The sequence below is a fragment of the Acanthochromis polyacanthus genome, chromosome 22 (genome assembly GCF_021347895.1).
Source record: "Acanthochromis polyacanthus isolate Apoly-LR-REF ecotype Palm Island chromosome 22, KAUST_Apoly_ChrSc, whole genome shotgun sequence".
NCBI lineage: Eukaryota > Metazoa > Chordata > Actinopteri > Pomacentridae > Acanthochromis > Acanthochromis polyacanthus.
This window is the reverse complement of record NC_067134.1, coordinates 17,707,539-17,725,690: the sequence shown is the minus strand read 5'-3', so window position 1 is coordinate 17,725,690 and position 18,152 is coordinate 17,707,539. Positions and strand designations below refer to the sequence as shown.

General features: G+C 42.1%; 2 protein-coding genes across 3 annotated transcripts in view; one reads left to right on the top strand and one right to left on the bottom strand.

Moving 5' to 3' along the window:
* Positions 1 to 858: 858 nt before the first annotated feature.
* LOC110962371 (uncharacterized) lies at positions 859 to 3,316 on the bottom strand. Of its 2 annotated transcripts, none has more exons than XM_022210310.2 (8): positions 3,178 to 3,316; positions 3,021 to 3,093; positions 2,799 to 2,911; positions 2,611 to 2,709; positions 2,008 to 2,192; positions 1,827 to 1,884; positions 1,485 to 1,547; positions 859 to 1,388 (listed from the first exon to the last, which is right to left on the bottom strand). In XM_022210310.2, the coding sequence occupies exons 1-8, from the start codon at positions 3,289 to 3,291 to the stop codon at positions 1,041 to 1,043; spliced, it is 1,053 nt and encodes a 350-aa protein (XP_022066002.2). In that variant the 5' UTR covers positions 3,292 to 3,316; the 3' UTR covers positions 859 to 1,040. The 2 variants fall into 2 exon arrangements, with proteins under 2 accessions (XP_022066002.2, XP_051799126.1); XM_051943166.1 differs by having other exon boundaries at positions 2,799 to 2,908.
* A 7,477-nt stretch (positions 3,317 to 10,793) lies between these two features.
* The window catches only part of filip1l (filamin A interacting protein 1-like), an 80,636-nt gene continuing 73,277 nt past the window's right edge, over positions 10,794 to 18,152 (top strand). Inside the window, exon 1 of the mRNA XM_022210324.2 lies at positions 10,794 to 13,448. The gene's annotated coding sequence lies outside the window, so the exon portion shown is untranslated. The remainder of the gene's footprint in view (positions 13,449 to 18,152) is intronic.

The following is an 18,152-nucleotide window of genomic DNA, read 5'->3' as shown; positions in this document are numbered from 1 at the left end:
TTCTACTACAGCAGTAAAACCAGCAGTTGAACAGTTAATGGGTGAAATGAGCCATCTTTGCAGTATTTGGAGCTTAACCACTGAAAGACACTTCTACTGGTTTTAATAGGAGAGCCAGGCTTCCCTCTAGTGGCTCCGTTTTAGAACTGATTTTACTGATCATTTTTAAAGCTCATGTGGTCTTGTCCCAAGCAATACATCAGAAATGCTGACACCAACCCAAACTGTAACCTGATCCTCGAGCGGTTTAACCAGTCTGTTCCAAAGCGGAGGCTGAAATCTAATGATGAGTGTTTGCCATCAGAACCTGCCTGAGATAAAGCAGCCGAATCGGAGTTATCTTTCAAAACCCATTTTCATTTAATTACTTGCTTTCATGTGATGTCATCAAGTTCTTATTTTACTATTACACTGGCGAGGAGGTGGAGCCTCAGCGGAGTTATGTGATGATCTGTTAGTTTGTCTAAGTAGTGTAGACTCAAATCTTCAGATGTCAACAAATGCATCTCCAATACGCAGAATATCAACAGCCCAGTCCTGTTGGGTAAGTTGAAGAGATCAACAAATGCATGTAGAATAACTTCTTACTCTGCCAAGGAACATAGCGGAGTTATGTGACAATCGGCCATAGTACATCCGTCTGTCTGTCTGTTAGCAACATTACTCAAAAACGGACCAACAGATTTGGATAAAATTTTCATGGAAGGTTAGAAATGACCCAAGGACCAAGTGAATAGATTTTGGCAGTGATGTGGCTAATAGTCTGGATCTATGGATTTGCTTAAGATTTCCGTGTCATTGCAAGATAGCGGCGCTGCTATAACACTGTAAAAGTACTATATAAATGGATATAATTATTATTATTTTGCTAAAATAGGTATAGTGTAACATTTTTAATCTTACACTCAGATATTCATCTAGTTTTGGGAAGGTTCAAGTTTATTATTCATAAGAAATAGTAATATTAATGATTAAAACTACACAAAAATGTGCATGACATACATTATCATGTATGGACTCAGTTTTGAATTGAAGCGTGCTCAAATGCACCTCCTGTTGGCGACTCTCTTGGATCTTCTCAGACCAGTGTTCTGTGTCTCCTGTCCAGCACCATTTGCAGATGTTTTTCTGCTTTGTTTCGGGGCCTTCTGTTGTGACTTGGACTCCGCTTCACCAACTTTCACTTCAGTTTGATTATTTGGTTCAGAAGCTGGTGAGGGATGTTGATCTTTCCGTCGTGAAGCTGTGGTTAGAGTAGATGCAACGCGCTTTCTTCTCGCTCTCGTAGCTCCTGCAGCCTCTGGTGGATCTTTGACTTTCTTCTGTTTCCCTCTGGCAGTTTTAACAGACGTCGTTTGCGCCTCTGAAGTCTTCAGCTTACAGGCCTCCTGTGAAACCATACAGGGTACATGTAGCCTTACAGTTACTGAATACCCTTGATTTATCATGTTCTAAAGAATTATTCAGGGGCATGAATCGGTCACCTCTTCCTGTGCAAGCTCAGATTTCAGGTCACATAACTCCCTCATCAGTGTCTGTATCTTCAGCTGAAAACAGATGGTAATAATTTTATCAATTAATCAGATAAAGTTTATTTCTATAGCCCTTTACAACAGCCCAAAGGGTGACCAAAGTGCTTCACAGTAAAAAGCAAGAAAATAACTTAAAAACACTACAGTAACTTAAAACAGGACCAACCATCACACTTGCACTCACACCTACGGGCAAATTTAGAATAATCAATTAACATCAACATATTTTTGGACTGTGGGAGGAAACCCACGCATGTACTTTACAAAAACACTGAAGAAGTTGGAGCCTCTTACTTGTTTAGTGGCCATTTCTTTGTCAAGCTGCTCTCTCTCCTCAGCTTCCTTTGTTCTTCTAAATGTTGAGAAAAGAGCAGTTGTTGCCATGAGGGGTTGTGACATTGTTCAGTTCTACATCTAGTACAGGAATAAACACTGAGAGAAGGGATCAAGTGCAGCTTCATGTGTGTAACGTTACTTGTTTGCCAGCATTTTCCTCATCTGACCGAGTTCAGTCTTCTTGTCATGCATGACGTCCTGGACGTCTTGTATCGTCACCATGGCCAGGAGAGATTTGGTGTCCAGGTCTGTGAAATTGGTCAGAGGAGACATCCCTCTGAGGACCACTTTCGTCCACTCGCTGAGCTGCTCACAGGAAGGAAACTGACAGAAAGGACAGCAGCAGTTTTATTCGCCAACAACCTTTGTATTTACATAAAAAAAGGCTGATCCTTAAGCTTCACAAAGGTTTGTGTTTGATGCTGTGAATTCAGACCGGAAACGCCGAAGAAACCATTTCAAAAGATCCATCAATTTTAACTTCACTGCTGATCTTAAAGGGAAGACATTTTTGGAAAATAATGATATTTTAGGGGCAATAAAAAGCCATAAAAATGCCTGCATCAGATCCAACAGCTCTAACATTCAGAGGAAAGTTATTATGATGGTAAAAATGTCAGATGTGCAGCAGGATCAGCTTTGGAATCCTCAGGAGAAGAAGAAGGAGGTTTTCACAAGATGCAGAGTTTTGTCAGTTTCTAATGAAAAGCTTCCCATGTTTATTGCAAATTCAGAGACTCACCGTGTCGAGCTCAGCCTCTGCCTTCTCCCTGGAATCACTCGCCTGCTCCGAGGCCATCGTTTCCATTTTTATCAGCTCCTGCAGCTCTTTTAAGTCCCCCTGAGGACCAGCAAATGTCACACTGCATCAGCTCACCGGCACTGAAGCGGTGCAACTGAGGAACAACGGTGCAAAAATATCAACGGTACCTCAAGTTTCTTCACGAGTTGCTCTTCTTTCATCTTTTTAATGAATTCCAAGTCACCCGGAGTCAGCTGATACCCCTTCATCCCCTTCAGCATGTAAATGGGGTCATCTGCTGCTGAAATGTGACAAAAAAATGGAAGAAAAAAAAAAACAATGCTGCAAACAACTTTAAAATAAGCTGCTACATAGTGCTTTTGGATGACTGAAGATAGATCTCTGAGTACCTGTTTTTGCCTCCAAGCTGCTGAAATCACACGCCCGGGTTTGGTCGCTGTCATCTGGATCACTGCTCGAAGGCTGTTGATAAGAGGTGCACAGATCTGATTGTGTATCAGGCCAGTAAGGCTCAGTTTTTAGAAGGCTGTGAAATAAGGCACTGACCTTAAAATCCTCACTGTGGGTGGCTGCAGGAGGAGGAGTCCTGGGGATCTGTCGACCCGACGGGATAAAATTCCCCCCACTGTGCCTCAAGCCTCCAAACAGTTGGTGTGGCATGGCCTGAGTTTCCCTACAGACAGGAAGTACCTCCTCCACTGTCATCAAACAGCTTCTCCTCCTCCTGGCTTTAAACCAGGGAGCTCCACCCACCAAATCGATCGAGTTTATCAATTAGGGCCTCTGCTCTCCCAGTCAGTCAACCAACACCACAGAAGCAAACATTTTTTAATGGCACTGCACCATGACCGTCTCTGGGGATGTTGGACGTCATGTTTGAACTCTCTTCCTCCGCCTTTTTGTCCAATCAACATGGTACAGCCTGGATTCCCCTACGTAGGGCGGTGGAATCTTCCACTTCATCTTTTGACAGGTGTGGTGGCAACTCTTAACCCTTTGATGCGCAGTGTGGGTGACTGGATTTGTGCCACTTTTGACCCATGTTGCGCATCAAAGGTTTAAAGACCAATAAATGGATTTAAGCGATCAACCAAAAGTGTGTGTGAAAAAGTTGTTGTTGGGTTTTCTTATAAATCCCAGGCTACACAAACAAGTCACTGGATCCTAGTGTAAATACCAGTTGTTCATCAGTGCACCAGACAGAGGCTGATTTATCCTTTTGGCCAGTAGATGGCGACAGATTCTTTTCATTTTAAAGCACAGGTTGAGGCAGTTCTCCACAGCAGTTTTAATTTCATATCAGGCCAAAAAAGGAATTGAAATGATGAATTACATAGTTTAATTAACAAGTAGTTCTTTTACCGCTTCCAGGCTGCTACTACCCCTGTTGCAAATGCCAGAAATACAAAAAACAGAATATAAATGTGATTAAACTATGAACTGATTGCAGTATCTCTTGAAAAAGCAAACTTCTTTAAGCTGCCATCATCTGACAAGTTTAATAGTTTCATTCACAAACATATTTAAAGCTTTTTAATGTATTTAACAAAATACACAAGGGAAAATACTATATTTTTTTCCTTTTTTGCATTGTTATACACTCAGTTTGACTGAAGTATCTAAGTTTTTCTTCCACTACTACATGTGGAATCAGGAACGTAGTGCTTTTACACATAGTGTTAACACCTCCCAGTTCTAGATAAGAAGCTGTTTTGTGTTTCTTTCGTAAGGTATCATATATGCTGAGTTCTCCTCGAAGACACGACTTACAGACAGGCAGGTGTACAGACAGACAGATGGGCCGCGATACAAAATAGGCCGAACCAAAACCCCGTCTATCTTTAAACTGAGCTGCCGGTGTCACACTGCCAGTCCCACATGTTTCGTGGAGCTCCAGGAACTCTAGAGTGCTGAGTCGTAAATACCTCTGTTTTTAAACCGCCTGCTCCCATCATGCAGAGCGGCAGAGGAAGAAGGAAGAGGGTCAGGGAGTGTGAGTATCATGTGATAAACTTGTGCTTTACGACACTTACTTGGCATCGCGCAGTGGAAAACATTTGCTTGGTTTTACATGGCAGCTAACAAATCACTCCCCAATAAAAATCAAATTAAAAGTTACTTTTCTCCTCTTTGCCATACTGATAATTCCTCTCTGGTGTAAGTGACTGTCTGCCATGCATCTGCTTCTTCACTGGCAGGAGGTGTTTGGCTTCACTGCAACTTTGCTGTTGTTGATTTCTACTTCTTCAGAGTTAAATGAAACACTCTTTGTTGTTTGGATAAAATTCAATCGACAGTTTCCTAACTTCTTTCTGTACAGCAATTATCTCATCATAGACTGGCAACCATAGCTTAAATGGAATCCTGATCGTGTTGAAGGGACCCTACAACTCAGGCACAGTTTGGCTAATCAAGCTGACATCACCTCAACTGTAAAGAGGATGATGTTCCTGTAATAACTCAAGAGGACATGCTTTCGTTGTACGCCAAAGAAACAGGGAATGAAGGGGTGAAAATCCATCCTCAAGTATTTGATTTTTATGTAAATGCTGTGTTTGCCAAGGGGCTGCACAGTGGAGCAATGGTTGGCACTGTTGCCTTGCAGCTAGAAGATCTCTGGTTTGCATCCTGGCTTTCCTGGGATTTTTCTGCATGGAGTTTGCATGTTCTCCATGTGCATGCGTGGATTTATTCTAGCTTCCTCCCACAGTCCAAAAACATGCTCAAGTTAATTGGTGATTCTAAATCCACAGCTGTGAGTGTGATTGCTTGTCTCTCAATGTACTTCTGTGATAGACTGGTGACCTTCCAAGGTGTCCCCTGCCTTCACCCTATGTCAGCAGGGATAGACTCCAGCCCCCTGCGACCCTAATGAGGACTAAGCGGTGTATAAATAATGGATGGATGTATTTATCAGACACCTTCCACCATGTTTCTGGTGTTTGTTGGGCTCTGGCAGGGTTATCTCTTGTCTCAGATCCTGTTTGTGATTTTCAGGGACAGGAGGTGGGGGGCATCAGAACTTCAAAGGCATGTAGTTAAAATGAGTTTCCTCTGCAGGGTGGCTGGTGTCAGCCAGAGACTTTGTGAGGAGCTCAAAAATCTACAATGATCTTGGAGTAGCTCGTTGAAGTGTTCGGCCATCTGTTCACTTCATGACTAATGTTCACTTGTTTTTATAAGCTAAATCAGATGCCAAATTATGTTGAGATGATGTACATGCAGTGATATTCAGGATATAAAAAAGGAAAATTCTTCTCAAAATCATAAACAGGAGAAAAAGCCTGCAAGTAATGTGTGTTTTTGTGCTCTAGTGCAAACTACACACAGTAGAATGTTCAGCTAATGAGCTCGTAGCCAAATGTTAGCTTACTGTGGAGAATAACGACACCATTGTTAGTTTTGGGGATTTCCTTTAATGTAATAACAAAAAGTGAAACGCAACTGTTTCTTCATTAGGAATTAAGTTCATGTTAAAAGCAGAAAGCATACATTTAGAAAATACAAAGGTAAGCTATTAGCAAGAAAGTTGGAGCTAAAACTAAGGTAAAGTTAGCTAACCTGGTCTTAGCCAAAGCTTATAAAAGCTTTAGTTTCAGTTCAGATTACACATTGAATATTATTTCACATACTTTAAAACAAGAGCTCTAATAACTCCTGGTCCTTGCACAAGCAGACTAGGATTCCACCCAAAGCCTAAGAGACGTCACTCCGACCATCACATACTCTTTGTGAAAGCGCACATGCAACGACACACAACACTCGGGTCCATTGTGTTGCGTAAAAGCTCCCCTGTGTTGAGCAAAGTGTCCCTTAAAGGCCATTTCCAGCCGCTCCGACCTACAGACGGGTTGTAAAGGGGCTGATGAAACAGCAGGAGAGTGGACGGAGACAGGTGTTCTCACTGACACACTAATGGGAAAGGGTTTAGTGTTGATGTGGTGAGAAACAGGGACAGTATGTAGCCTTTTAAACCAAAGTAATGATGTCATGTACTTCACTCTGGTGTGAAGAGGCCCCGCAGGACTGTTGAAGGGAGCGTCTCTGTCTTCAGGGGACAAACTGTGGCATCTGTGGCATGAAAACACACTTCATTATCTTTATAATAATGCTGGTGACACACAAAAAAAGACTTCTTACAAGCTTTTTACACTTGTTACGAACAGATTTAGGCCTACAAACATCAAACATGCCCCATACTATCACTGAGACATGTTTTTTTCTTGTGAATGAAGGGTTAAAATCAACAAATAATTCTTTAGAAAATACAAGAAAAAAAGCATATGCCTTGCAGTCCCTGAAATTGATCTTATATGATGATATAATTGGTGGTTCTCAAAAATGGAATAGTAAAGAATTATTTTGCACATACACTATCAATTTCTGGCCTCAAACTAAATTTAAAATCCATTTTGAGAACAGAAAACAAAAACTATATTCATACTTTTCTTAGATATTGACTTGTATGGTGGTTGGATGCAACAATCTTGGAACAAGATTCATATCAGCTGTTTGGAAGGAATTTATTGACCGACACTGGTAGAATTAACATAATTTCTGATTGTTTGTACACATATTTTCCACCCATCTGTGTTCATTTCAAGTTTTTTTAAAATCTCATATGATATAATTTCTTTTTAATTTCTCTTTTATAAAACTTCAAAGTAAACACAGTCCATGACTGAATATGGCAGTGAATACACAGAAAGAAAGCAAAGTAACATGATACGTCTGAACATGTGCATGCATACGTGTTCAAATCATCAACACACACTCTCTGGCGCTGGTGAGTGATGAAAGTTGGCCAGTTGGAGATCCTTCATATTAAGGATTTGGAGAATTTTTTTTTTTCTTTCTTTGACTACTTTCTCCCCTCAACTCTCATCGGAAAGGAAATATTTTATAAAGAGCCCACTCATAATTGTTAGGTATTAAAAATTGGACTATAAATCCATAATTTACTTGATATTTCACTGCATGGGGCTCACAGACAGAGTAAAACTGACTGTAATTCATGAAGAATGACAGCATATTTAAAAGTGATGGACAGCTGTGTACCTCTAAATGCCCAAAGCGAAGGTGTCAGAATAAAACTCCGTATACTTTGGACCCTGTAGCCTATTATTGTCTCTTGTTAGTGTTTGGTTTCACTCACGCAGCAATTATATATTTGCACTGCAAGACCTCTACACTGTTTGTTGCTCTATAGGCTTTCATTTTCTGATATGAAGAAGCTTTTGAATTGCGGTTTTAAGCAGGTTAGGCACCCTCTCTGCTTTTGACAAGGTTTTTTTGACATTGACGCAGATTTTTTGTGTAGGTGTGTGCCCCCATTTTATAAGGCTGCAGTCAGAAGAGCTGAGTCACCTTCTGTATTCCACTGAAGGCTGAAAAAACCCCGTCATTTTCTCCTCACTGAATCACTTCCTGTCTTCTCTACAGTTTCACCGACAAACCTTAAATGTGAAGCGTTGCACAGACCTTGGCCTGCGGAGAAGTTACTGTTACAGCAAGTTTTCTTCGGACAAAACATACATTTAAACCGCAGAGGTGAAGTGAAAAGTCAGAAACTGAGCTGAAAGGCTGGGAAAAACACACACCTGGGTAAATAGAGGGGAAAGAAAAGAGATTTATGATGGTGTGTCAGGCAGAGGAACCACTGACAGCTGAAGGACTGACGCAATGCAAGTCATAAAGAAAGACACATTCATCCACAGGTCAATCCTTACTCGGTTGCTTTGGCCCAATAAAATTAATAATAAAACTACTTCAATTCGATACAGCTTTTTTTTTAGCTCAGCGTGCCCAACAATGCCCATAATTCTATTAGAGCCCTGACGTCCACCTAGGGAAAGACGCTGCTGTGACTCAACCGTCTGTGATCCTCTGTCTGCATCAGAAAGTAACCCAGATTTTTTAAAGTGTCAGGACGCTATTTCTGGTGCAACCCCGCCCCACTGCAAGGTGAACTGGAGAACCACTAGAAGGGGCTTTGTTAAAGGGGAACTCCACCAGTGCTGCTGTATAATGTGAGCTGTGTCAGTGCTTTTGTGGCTCAGGTTATGTCACTTGAGTCTGAAGACTACAACGTTGTCCTTGATGCTAGTAGCTTGAGATGTAATGTGGCTCCACTTGAACTAGGAATCTGGATTTTCTGAATATCCAGTCAAAATTTTCAACTGGAATGCCCCAAGTACAGTACTCTGCGATGTAACACAATTTTTGTCGTATACAAAATACTGATTATTTTTGATACACAGACCCAAACTGGGTATTGCAAGGAGCAGGAACGTGAACAAAACTACACTGAAGCTAACCAAAGAAGCTACATACCAAAATGGCTGAATTGAACTGAGCAAAGAATTCCGAGAACGACGACAAATAAGGAAAGCCAGAGGCTTCAGATTCCACTAACGCTAAGCGAAATGCTAATACTACAACAACAGACGGAAAGTCTAGAAAATACTCTGCTAACAGACTAACTGGGTAGGCGATCAATCAGGGAGCTTAACTGAAGACAGACTGAGGTAAGAACAGGGCTGGGGAAGGCAGGTGGAGGTTCCAGGAGGTACACACGTGGACAAAATTGTTGGTACCCCTCAGTTAAAGAAGGAAAAACCCACAATTCTCACTGAAATCACTTGAAACTCACAAAAGTAACAATAAATAAAAATTTATTGAAAATTAAATAATCAAAAACAGCCATTACTTTTGAATTGTTGATTAACATAATTATTTAAAAAAACAAACTAATGAAATAGGGCTGGACAAAAATGATGGTACCTCTATAAAAGATTGAAAAATATTTGACCAGAGTGACATGATTAACTCAGGTGTGTCATTTAATTGACATCACAGGTGTTTTCAAACTCATAATCAGTCAGTCTGCCTATTTAAAGGGAGACAAGTAGTCACCCTGCTGTTTGGTGAAAAGGTGTGTACCACACTGAACATGGACAACAGAAAGCGAAGGAGAGAATTGTCCCAGGACATCCGAAAAAAAATGATAGACAAACATCTTAAAGGTAAAGGCTATAAGACCATCTCTAAACGGCTTGAAGTTCCTGTGACAACAGTGGCTCATATTATTCAGAAGTTCAAGACCCACGGGACAGTAGCCAACCTCCCTGGACGTGGCCGCAAGAGGAAAATTGATGACAAATTGAAGAGACGGATCGTTGGAATTGTATCCAAAGAGCCCAGAGCAACCTCCAAAGAAATTAAAGGTGAACTCCAAGGCCAAGGTACATCAGTGTCAGATCGCACCGTTCGTCGTTGTTTGAGCCAAAGTGGACTTCATGGGAGACGACCAAGGAGGACACCACTGCTGAAAAAAACTCATAAAAAAGCCAGACTGGAATTTGCAAAAATGCATGTTGACAAGCCACAAAGCTTCTGGGAGAATGTCCTTTGGACAGATGAGACCAAACTGGAGCTTTTTGGTAAGGCGCATCAACTCTATGTTCATAGACTCAAAAACCAAGCATACGAAGAAAAGAACACTGTCCCTACGGTGAAACATGGAGGAGGCTCAGTAATGTTTTGGGGCTGCTTTGCTGCATCTGGCACAGGGTGTCTTGAAAGTGTGCAAGGTACGATGAAATCTGAAGACTATCAAGGCATTCTGGAGAGAAATGTGCTGCCTACTGTCAGAAAGCTTGGTCTCAGTCGCAGGTCATGGGTCTTCCAACAGGACAACGATCCAAAACACACAGCCAAAAACACCCAAGAATGGCTGAGAGAAAAGCGTTGGACTATTCTAAAGTGGCCTTCTATGAGCCCAGATCTGAATCCCATTGAACATATGTGGAAGGAGCTGAAACATGCCATTTGGAGAAGACACCCATCAAACCTGAGACAACTGGAGCTGTTTGCTCATGAGGAGTGGGCCAAAATACCTGTTGACAGCTGCAGAACGCTCATTGACAAATACAGAAATCGTTTAATTGCAGTGATTGCCTCAAAAGGTTGTGCAACAAAATATTAAGTTATGGGTACCATCATTTTTGTCCAGCCCTATTTCATTAGTTTGTTTTTTTAAATAATTATGTTAATCAACAATTCAAAAGTGATGGCTGATTTTGATTATTTAATTTTCAATAAATTTTTATTTATTGTTACTTTTGTGAGTTTCAAGTGATTTCAGTGAGAATTGTGGGTTTTCCTTCTTTAACTGAGGGGTACCAACAATTTTGTCCACGTGTGTATTTGCAAGCAGGTGGAGGTCCAGGACTAAGGGTAGAAGAGAGAGCCGTCAGTAAGAGCAGGGTTCTAGGGAGCTAGGCGCAACAATGATCAGAATACTGACGAGTGCTATAAGACAGTCCGGCGAAGTGTCGTGAACCACTTTTATGCAGAGGTGAGTGGTGATGGCTGATCATGGCGACGTAACCACAAAACACCATTGGTTGAGGATGTCAGTAACCGAGGAGCTGGTGTAGTCAGATTTCCAGTGTATCAGGCCAGATTAATCCCCCCGTCCAAAGCATACCCTGGGGTATAAACCGGCCTAGGTCAAAGTAGACCCTAAGGTATACTCTGGCCTAGGCCAGTTTGTACCAGTTGATACATAAAGATTAAGCACGTTAAGCTCTGAATTGTTAAGTTATTTAGGGTTGGGTTTTTTTTTTTTTTTTTTTTCTTTTACAAAGAGGTAAGCTCAGTAAGCAAATCATTATGAAATGACAAATAGAATGGTCTACAGCTAACTGAAATTGAAAAAAAGTTAAAATCAAAGGAAAAACTGAATTGCATACGAAGATAAAATCATGCTGTAAGCAAAACATTATCAAAGAAGATTAACACTGGCTGTTGTTAATATCAGTTGTCACCATATAACTGATTTCAGTACAATATCTATTTATATTACCTTTGTATTGTGTGTAAATTTAGAAAGGCTTGATTTCTGCTTAAATAAACCATTACATCAGTACAATATCTCATAAGATTTTTCGCCTAAAATGTTTGATGCAATTTGACCGATTTGTGCTTAAATTAAGATAAAATTCATCTGACTGATGTCATCTCATATTACATGGGAGGTATTTTAGCCTGGAATGGTATATTCTGGGCTAGGCTATTTCAGCCCCCGGGGTATACTTAGACCGGAGGTTTAATGTGGCCTGTTACACCGGCGTGAAAATTTGAAAGAACTGCAGTAAAAGCTGCAGTAATGTTCTGTTTGTGTCTATTCAGACCAGTTGTGCACTAACTGCTGTCTGGTGTTTGTGTGTGCAGAATCACCTGCTGATGCTTGTTTTCCTTCATGCTGTTCTGTAATGTGATCCCAGCTCTGACTGTTGAGGGCTGGTTTTAGTCCATTAAACATCACCGAGGCCTCCTGGTGTGGTGATCACCAGGAGGCATCAATGATGTAGGTGGTACGGTTAGACTTTGGGAAAGGAATTTTTTGGGGTTAGCGTGAATTTTTGCAATGACCAATCTTCAGTTTCTAGGGTTAGGGTTACTATTGCAACAACACAGCATCAGTAGGGTAAACCTAACCTTTCTCATGACTGTGTACACCCAGCTCATATTCCCTACTCGTGGTGAATTCTGCTTCACAATGACAGGAAGAGCCGACATCAAAGGACGTCGCTATGAATGGTTGGCCGCCACAAGCCAGGAATCTCTGTGGTAACTTTTCTGACACCTCCTGCTTAAAACCCAAAACGTCAGAAGGATCGTTTTCATCCGGACAAATGATCAGATCGAGTTTTTGCACTTCTTTTCCACGGGAGGCCTTAGGACACCTGTGTTCCCATTTGACAGGTGTACCGCCCCAGTCAAACTCCCCACCTGCTACATTTGGTTATCCGGGGTTTGTCCATGACACTGCCCGTTTCTTTAAACTTTTTAACCACTTTTCGCCAACGTAGTGAAGCCAAGTGGAATCATCCTTGGATGACGTGCTTTAAATTTATCCGCTGTCTTTCAATATGTCCATCCTTCACGTCCGCTGAGAAGTACCAGTTCTTCTCTTTCTTCTTTCGATAAAGCCATATTTAATCTGTGGAGGCAAGAAATATTGCTAATGATATTTTCTACCCTGTAGATTGCAGTTTTTTAAAAAAAATTGGTAAAATAAATAATCAAAGAAAAGAACATTTTATGATGTTTCTATGGAGGCGCAGGACTTTATATTGCAGTGAAACATGAGCCCACAGTGAGGAAAATGGGACAAGAAATGCTCAGAAACTGCTTTTGATTGAGAGGGTTGAAAGAAAATACACAAATGTGGGAATTTTAGTGCCATTTTTAACATAACCGTCCCACAATTAGTGAAAAAAGCACCTAAATTTGTGTTTTCTTGTTGCCCCTGCCGTCCTCCACCTCCCTTCACTCCCTCTCTCCTCGGCGACAGACTCCCAAGAGCTCAGTCTTCTGTCAGGGGCCATATGGTCCATCAGAGCTGCAGAGGGAGGGCAGCCGGAGCTCAAGGTGTCAGTAGGGAGGCTGGTTTAAATTTAACTGCAACAGGGCTGATATCTGCATGGCAGGTCCTGTCTCCCCCCTCTGCTGTCTCAGTCTGTTCACAGCCACCAGCCTCAGACATCATCACACAGCAGCAGCAGCAGCAGCAGCAGCTCTACCAGGAGACGCTGCTCCTTCTCCTCTTTTCTCTCATCACACCACCTGGATTGTGCAAGAGGTCGGCCGAGGACGCGACGGAAGGCAGACAGAAGATACCGTCGCCGAAGGAGATCAAACGATTCACACTGAGGATAACAGCTGATGTGAGCCGGCAGGGCTGAAGGCACAGCCAGTGGCACTGCAGAGGCACAACAGCACAGTGGGCTGAAGCTCTGCTGCGAGAGGTAAGACTGGACAGGCTGAGAGAGTGTGAGCCAGCATTCATCTCTGTAGTTTGGAGGCAGATTGTGCAGGGTGCTCATGCAAAAAAATGTACAAATCTAATCACTCTAAAGGCGATCTGGGCCATTTCTTCCTTTTAAAATTATTTGTCATTATATACATATAATCAATCTTGCACATGTTTGTTTTATTAATAATCCATTTCATTGAAAACTTTTCTCATTTAGATTTCTGTGCAGTTTGCTGTAACCAAAGCTGTCAGTACAGATGCACCGAACTTCAGTGGATTCTCAGAAGAGTCACTGAGTGGGGCGTAATCTGCAGCTTTTCTGCAAGGGTGCTGCTAATTGGACAGATATAGAGATTAGAGGGCTCCGGGGGGGTCACAGTGAATACCTGCTGGTCTTAATTTAATCTAATTGGATTGAATTTGCTCTAATTACTTTGAATTTATTGGGCCAAGAGACAAAAGATCAACATTATTTGACTGAAACTGTCCTCTGTTTGCACTTGGCTCTCGCTGAAAGTCATGCACTGCGGCTCAAAGTCAGACTTTTGTTTTGCGGAGTAAATCTTTCATGTCGCATGTGCTGATGAGGACATAATATGACACCGCCCTGGCAGCGGTAGCACCTCGTGGTCAATGTGCCCACCACATCAAAGCCGATGGCGATAATTCATTTGCTTCCGTGCAGCGATGCTGTCTCGAGTGGACGCTGTCGTTACGCGACGGGTCGTATTGGTTGCAGCCAGGGAATTTCCAAAGGGCAGCGTGTCCATGAGAACCCACGGCAGAGTCATACAGTATCTAAGAGTGGGGAGGGAGGGAGGTCAGGTTGCCGCCTGTGCTGGCTCTCGGAGTGGAAACACACTGGAGGCAATGGGAGGCTAACAGAGCGTTTTCACTAGAGCCCAGGTTAATTATAAGACATTATTTTCTACTTTGCCTTAAAAATGCCAAAGTGATTATCACATGCTCATACTGGATGTCCTCTCCTGGCATCCGTAGTTTGTTGATGTGCCGGTATGTGGTGGTCAGCACAGCAAAATAGAGACGTTGCTAATAAAAGGATTAGCATTGCCATCGGGGATCATCACCAGCATCAATCTCTGCAGGTTTCTGAATGAGAAAGATGATGTTAGAACTCATAGCAAGTTTAGATTTTGGTCAGATTATTGGAAGATATCACTCTGGAAAGTGGGAAATAGTTTACTGGACTATAATCGACATAAAACAAATCAGCAGCTGCTGAAACATTCCTCCTGGAGTCCCACAAACCTTCCTCCTGTGAGTAAATATTTGGGCTGAGCAACAGACACCCGGCCTCCAGATGCAGCTTTAAAAGGCTTGAGGTTCAGCACGTGACCAGAAGTGACAGGATAATCTGTTTAAGTACGTACGATAGCGGGACAGCAAGCCTTCTGCTGCTGCTAATCTGCCGAAAGGCAACAAAGAGGTAACGTCCGGCAGGCTGAGCTGAAGCTTCAGGGTTGATCACTGTTCTTCACGCTTGCGTACAGATTTACTCATGCACAGTATGTCCGAGCTCAGGACAGGGAGGTTAAAATGTCGGGAATGCGCTGACTTGCTCGGCGTATCTCCAGTTTTTGGAATAGATCAGTCCTCTTTTACGTTAACTAATGTACTTGGAGACTTCCTCCACACCGCTGATAGCCATCATTGTGTTTTTGGGCTTTTCATCCATCCTATTTTTGTTCTTTATATGAAATCTTTTAATTTGGTAGAAATGTTAGAGCCAGTGATGAACTGACTACATTATGTAAGCCAAAGGTGAAAGGTCAAGGGCACTGTGTTTGTGTCAGATCAGAATCAGCTTTGTTGGCTACACAAGGAATTTGTCTTTATTTCTATCAATGAACTCACACATTTCAGAGCCTTCACTACAGATAATATCAGTCCAGACATTAGCTTGAATGCAAAAGATTGACATAGTGAAGTTGACAACACCCACTGGTTTGTGGACGAACATTCTAAAGTACTTAATTTTGAGTTTGGTGGAGACAATGATATATATTATATATTGTGAACACTATGCACAGCAAGCAGCAGCAACCCTTCAATCAGAGAGTAGCCACACCCTACAATACACCCTAATTCACTGTCTATTTTACTCCAAAAGAGGCCGTAAGCTGTTGCGACCACTGACTGGAAAGATGTTTACTGAGGTAACAGATTGAGGAAGAAGTCGATGGATTTTGTCTTAGTGCAACCGGAGGAGTCGCACCCTGCTGGCTAGTAAAGAAAATGCAGGTGTTGGCTTCACTTTTGAAACCTGGATGCCTTGTCCATCTTTCATACACAGTCTAGATGTAAACTTAGCTTGGAAAATCAGTAGACTCATACAACTACTTCTTTGATTTTATTCAAGATCAAAATAGCTCGTATATGCTAATAATAGAAGAAAAATAATGATTGCATCCAATGGAATGTAATATTTTGAGCTCAAAACATGCTCATAAGACATTTGCATTTTGAATTGTTTGTGGTAGTAAGCTGCACATCCTGAGCCACAGCTTCCACAGCGCAACGTTCGCCAAGCTTGGCTTAGAACCTACCATGGTGTGACATGGTTGAATGAATGAATGAGTAAATACAACCTATGAAGACAGACACTGTAAAACCACTGCAGTAGAGGCGATGTAGATTTAACTTAGAATTATTGTGAGCACCTTGCTGCAAACTGCTTTGCTCTCAGGGTGACTGACAGTTTGAGGGTAGTGGGGCAAAGATCATTAAACAAGACACGCATTATTGCAAACCTCCTGGCACCTTGAGCTCCACCAGCTGTAGGCCAGATTAGAAGACCCAGCTCAGAGGCTTTACTGAAGGCGTTTGATTCATCAGTGGGGAGAGGCTGGTGGGGTATGGAAGAGCGAGGCGTGAACAGAGTAAATCTCTTCTTGATTAACCCTTAAAAACACAGACAAAACATGCTTGAAGTTTGGCCTCTGCTGCTTTTTATCCTCTTGGGTTTGAACCATGTTTAAGCTTTTCTAATCACTGGGAAAATCTTATCTTTAGTTTTTGCTTCAACCAATCCCATCAGGACAGAGTTTTGAGGGAGCCATTGCTCAAAGCAGATCATTTTCCTGTTAAATCTTTAAGCACCAAGACTCATAGTCCACAAGACACATTTGAGAGGATGGTGAGAAGTTCATAACTGTGGCTCCTCGTAACTACCAAAGTGGATCTCTGAGCTGAAGGGATGCCAAGAGAAAAAAGCGTTTCCCCACAGGAATCTATAAAAGAGTCAGATTACGTTTTTGGATTTTGCACGACACAACGTCCAAGATAATCAGAATTCCTCTGCTGTCTTTTCCTGAGCTGATGAGATAGGTCATTGAGGTGAACTGTGACCAGACTAATAAATCATATCATATATTAGTCTGGAATAAAACGGGGGACAGAAGGACACAGTCCTGATGAAATAACAATCAAGGTAACTGGCATAGAAACAAAACTTTACATTTGAAAGAGGAATAAAGCCACAAAAGAGGCTGTTCTTCAAAGAAAAACAGCACTGAGGCTTCGTCTAATTGTTGTTTAAGAAAGGACTAGTCACCGCTTTAGGAACATTGGTAGAAGCAGTATGAGGTTTCAAGGAGGTCAGGCTGGAAGGAAAGGTCAACAAAGCTCCCGACATTGACATTGGATGCTATGACTACAATCTTTTGCAAGGCAGTTTTTGTGGCTAAATCAAACTGAACAATTAAAATCATAGTGACAGATGAGGAAATATCTGGGTCAGCACACCATCGTCTTGCAGATTGAGGCCTGAGTGGCTGCAGTGGGGTCGACCGGTCCAAGAAGTGTCTGGACCGAGGGCCACATTGACTTGATTCTTTCGCAGGGATCTGGTTTCTCTCACAGAATACCAACTGCTCAGAGCTCTGGGAAAAGAGCACTATATATACCGAGAGCCAAACGCCAGTGTTGTCCAACATTAGTCTCGCTCTACGCCACACTTTGACCCTCAGCCTCCTGCTGTCAGCTGAGATCAGTGGGTAGAGCTGCTGGACACCGAAAGATCGGCTGGTGGGTGCTTTCGCAGAAGACGATCCCATGAGAGCAAGTGTAGACGTACGTATGTAAGTGGCTCAGGGACGGACATTTATTTTCGAGTGTAGAAAAGGACATGAATATCTGCAAGAAATACTTAAACCCTTAAAGGAAGTCAACGTGTTTGGTGATCTGATAAAACACACTGTGGATAGAAGTTCAATTATCTTTCTTCCGCTTCAGCACAGCCTTTTCCCAGATGCACCACTCCATAAATAATTCACATCAGTATCTTTAAGCCTGTGCTGGACCAAACGGTTACAGTGTGATTTGCTGCAGCAGACACAGTCGCTGCTCATCTCTGTGGAAGTGTAAAAGTGAGTAATGCTTGCGCTGCATCACTACACCGTGCAGCATTAGTGACGGATGGATGGCTGTGCTGCGTTAAAAACTATCAGCGGGGGGGACGATAGCTGCAGGCTCCGGTTTTTGTGTGTGAAAATGCAATATGGGGAAAAGCCACAGAAGTCGATGATTTTCTTTGATCACACTTTGAAGTTTGCATTTGTCCTTTGCATGCTTGGTAACAGCCAAAGAGGCAGACAGCTCAAAGTACTTTTTTGTTGGGTCTGAGTCATGTTTTTGATGAATCCACTCTTCTGAGGTCAAATTTTAAACACACTCA

What these genes read in the sequence shown, in the direction of transcription:
- LOC110962371 (XM_022210310.2), bottom strand. Translation starts at nt 3,291, where the DNA reads ATGCCACACCAACTGTTTGGAGGCTTGAGGCACAGTGGGGGGAATTTT. An exon ending in CAGAGGCTGAGCTCGACACG is followed by an intron (nt 2,193 to 2,610) that starts GTGAGTCTCTGA and finishes CCTTTCTGTCAG; the next exon opens with TTTCCTTCCTGTGAGCAGCT. An exon ending in AAGAAATGGCCACTAAACAA is followed by an intron (nt 1,548 to 1,826) that starts GTAAGAGGCTCC and finishes ATCTGTTTTCAG; the next exon opens with CTGAAGATACAGACACTGAT.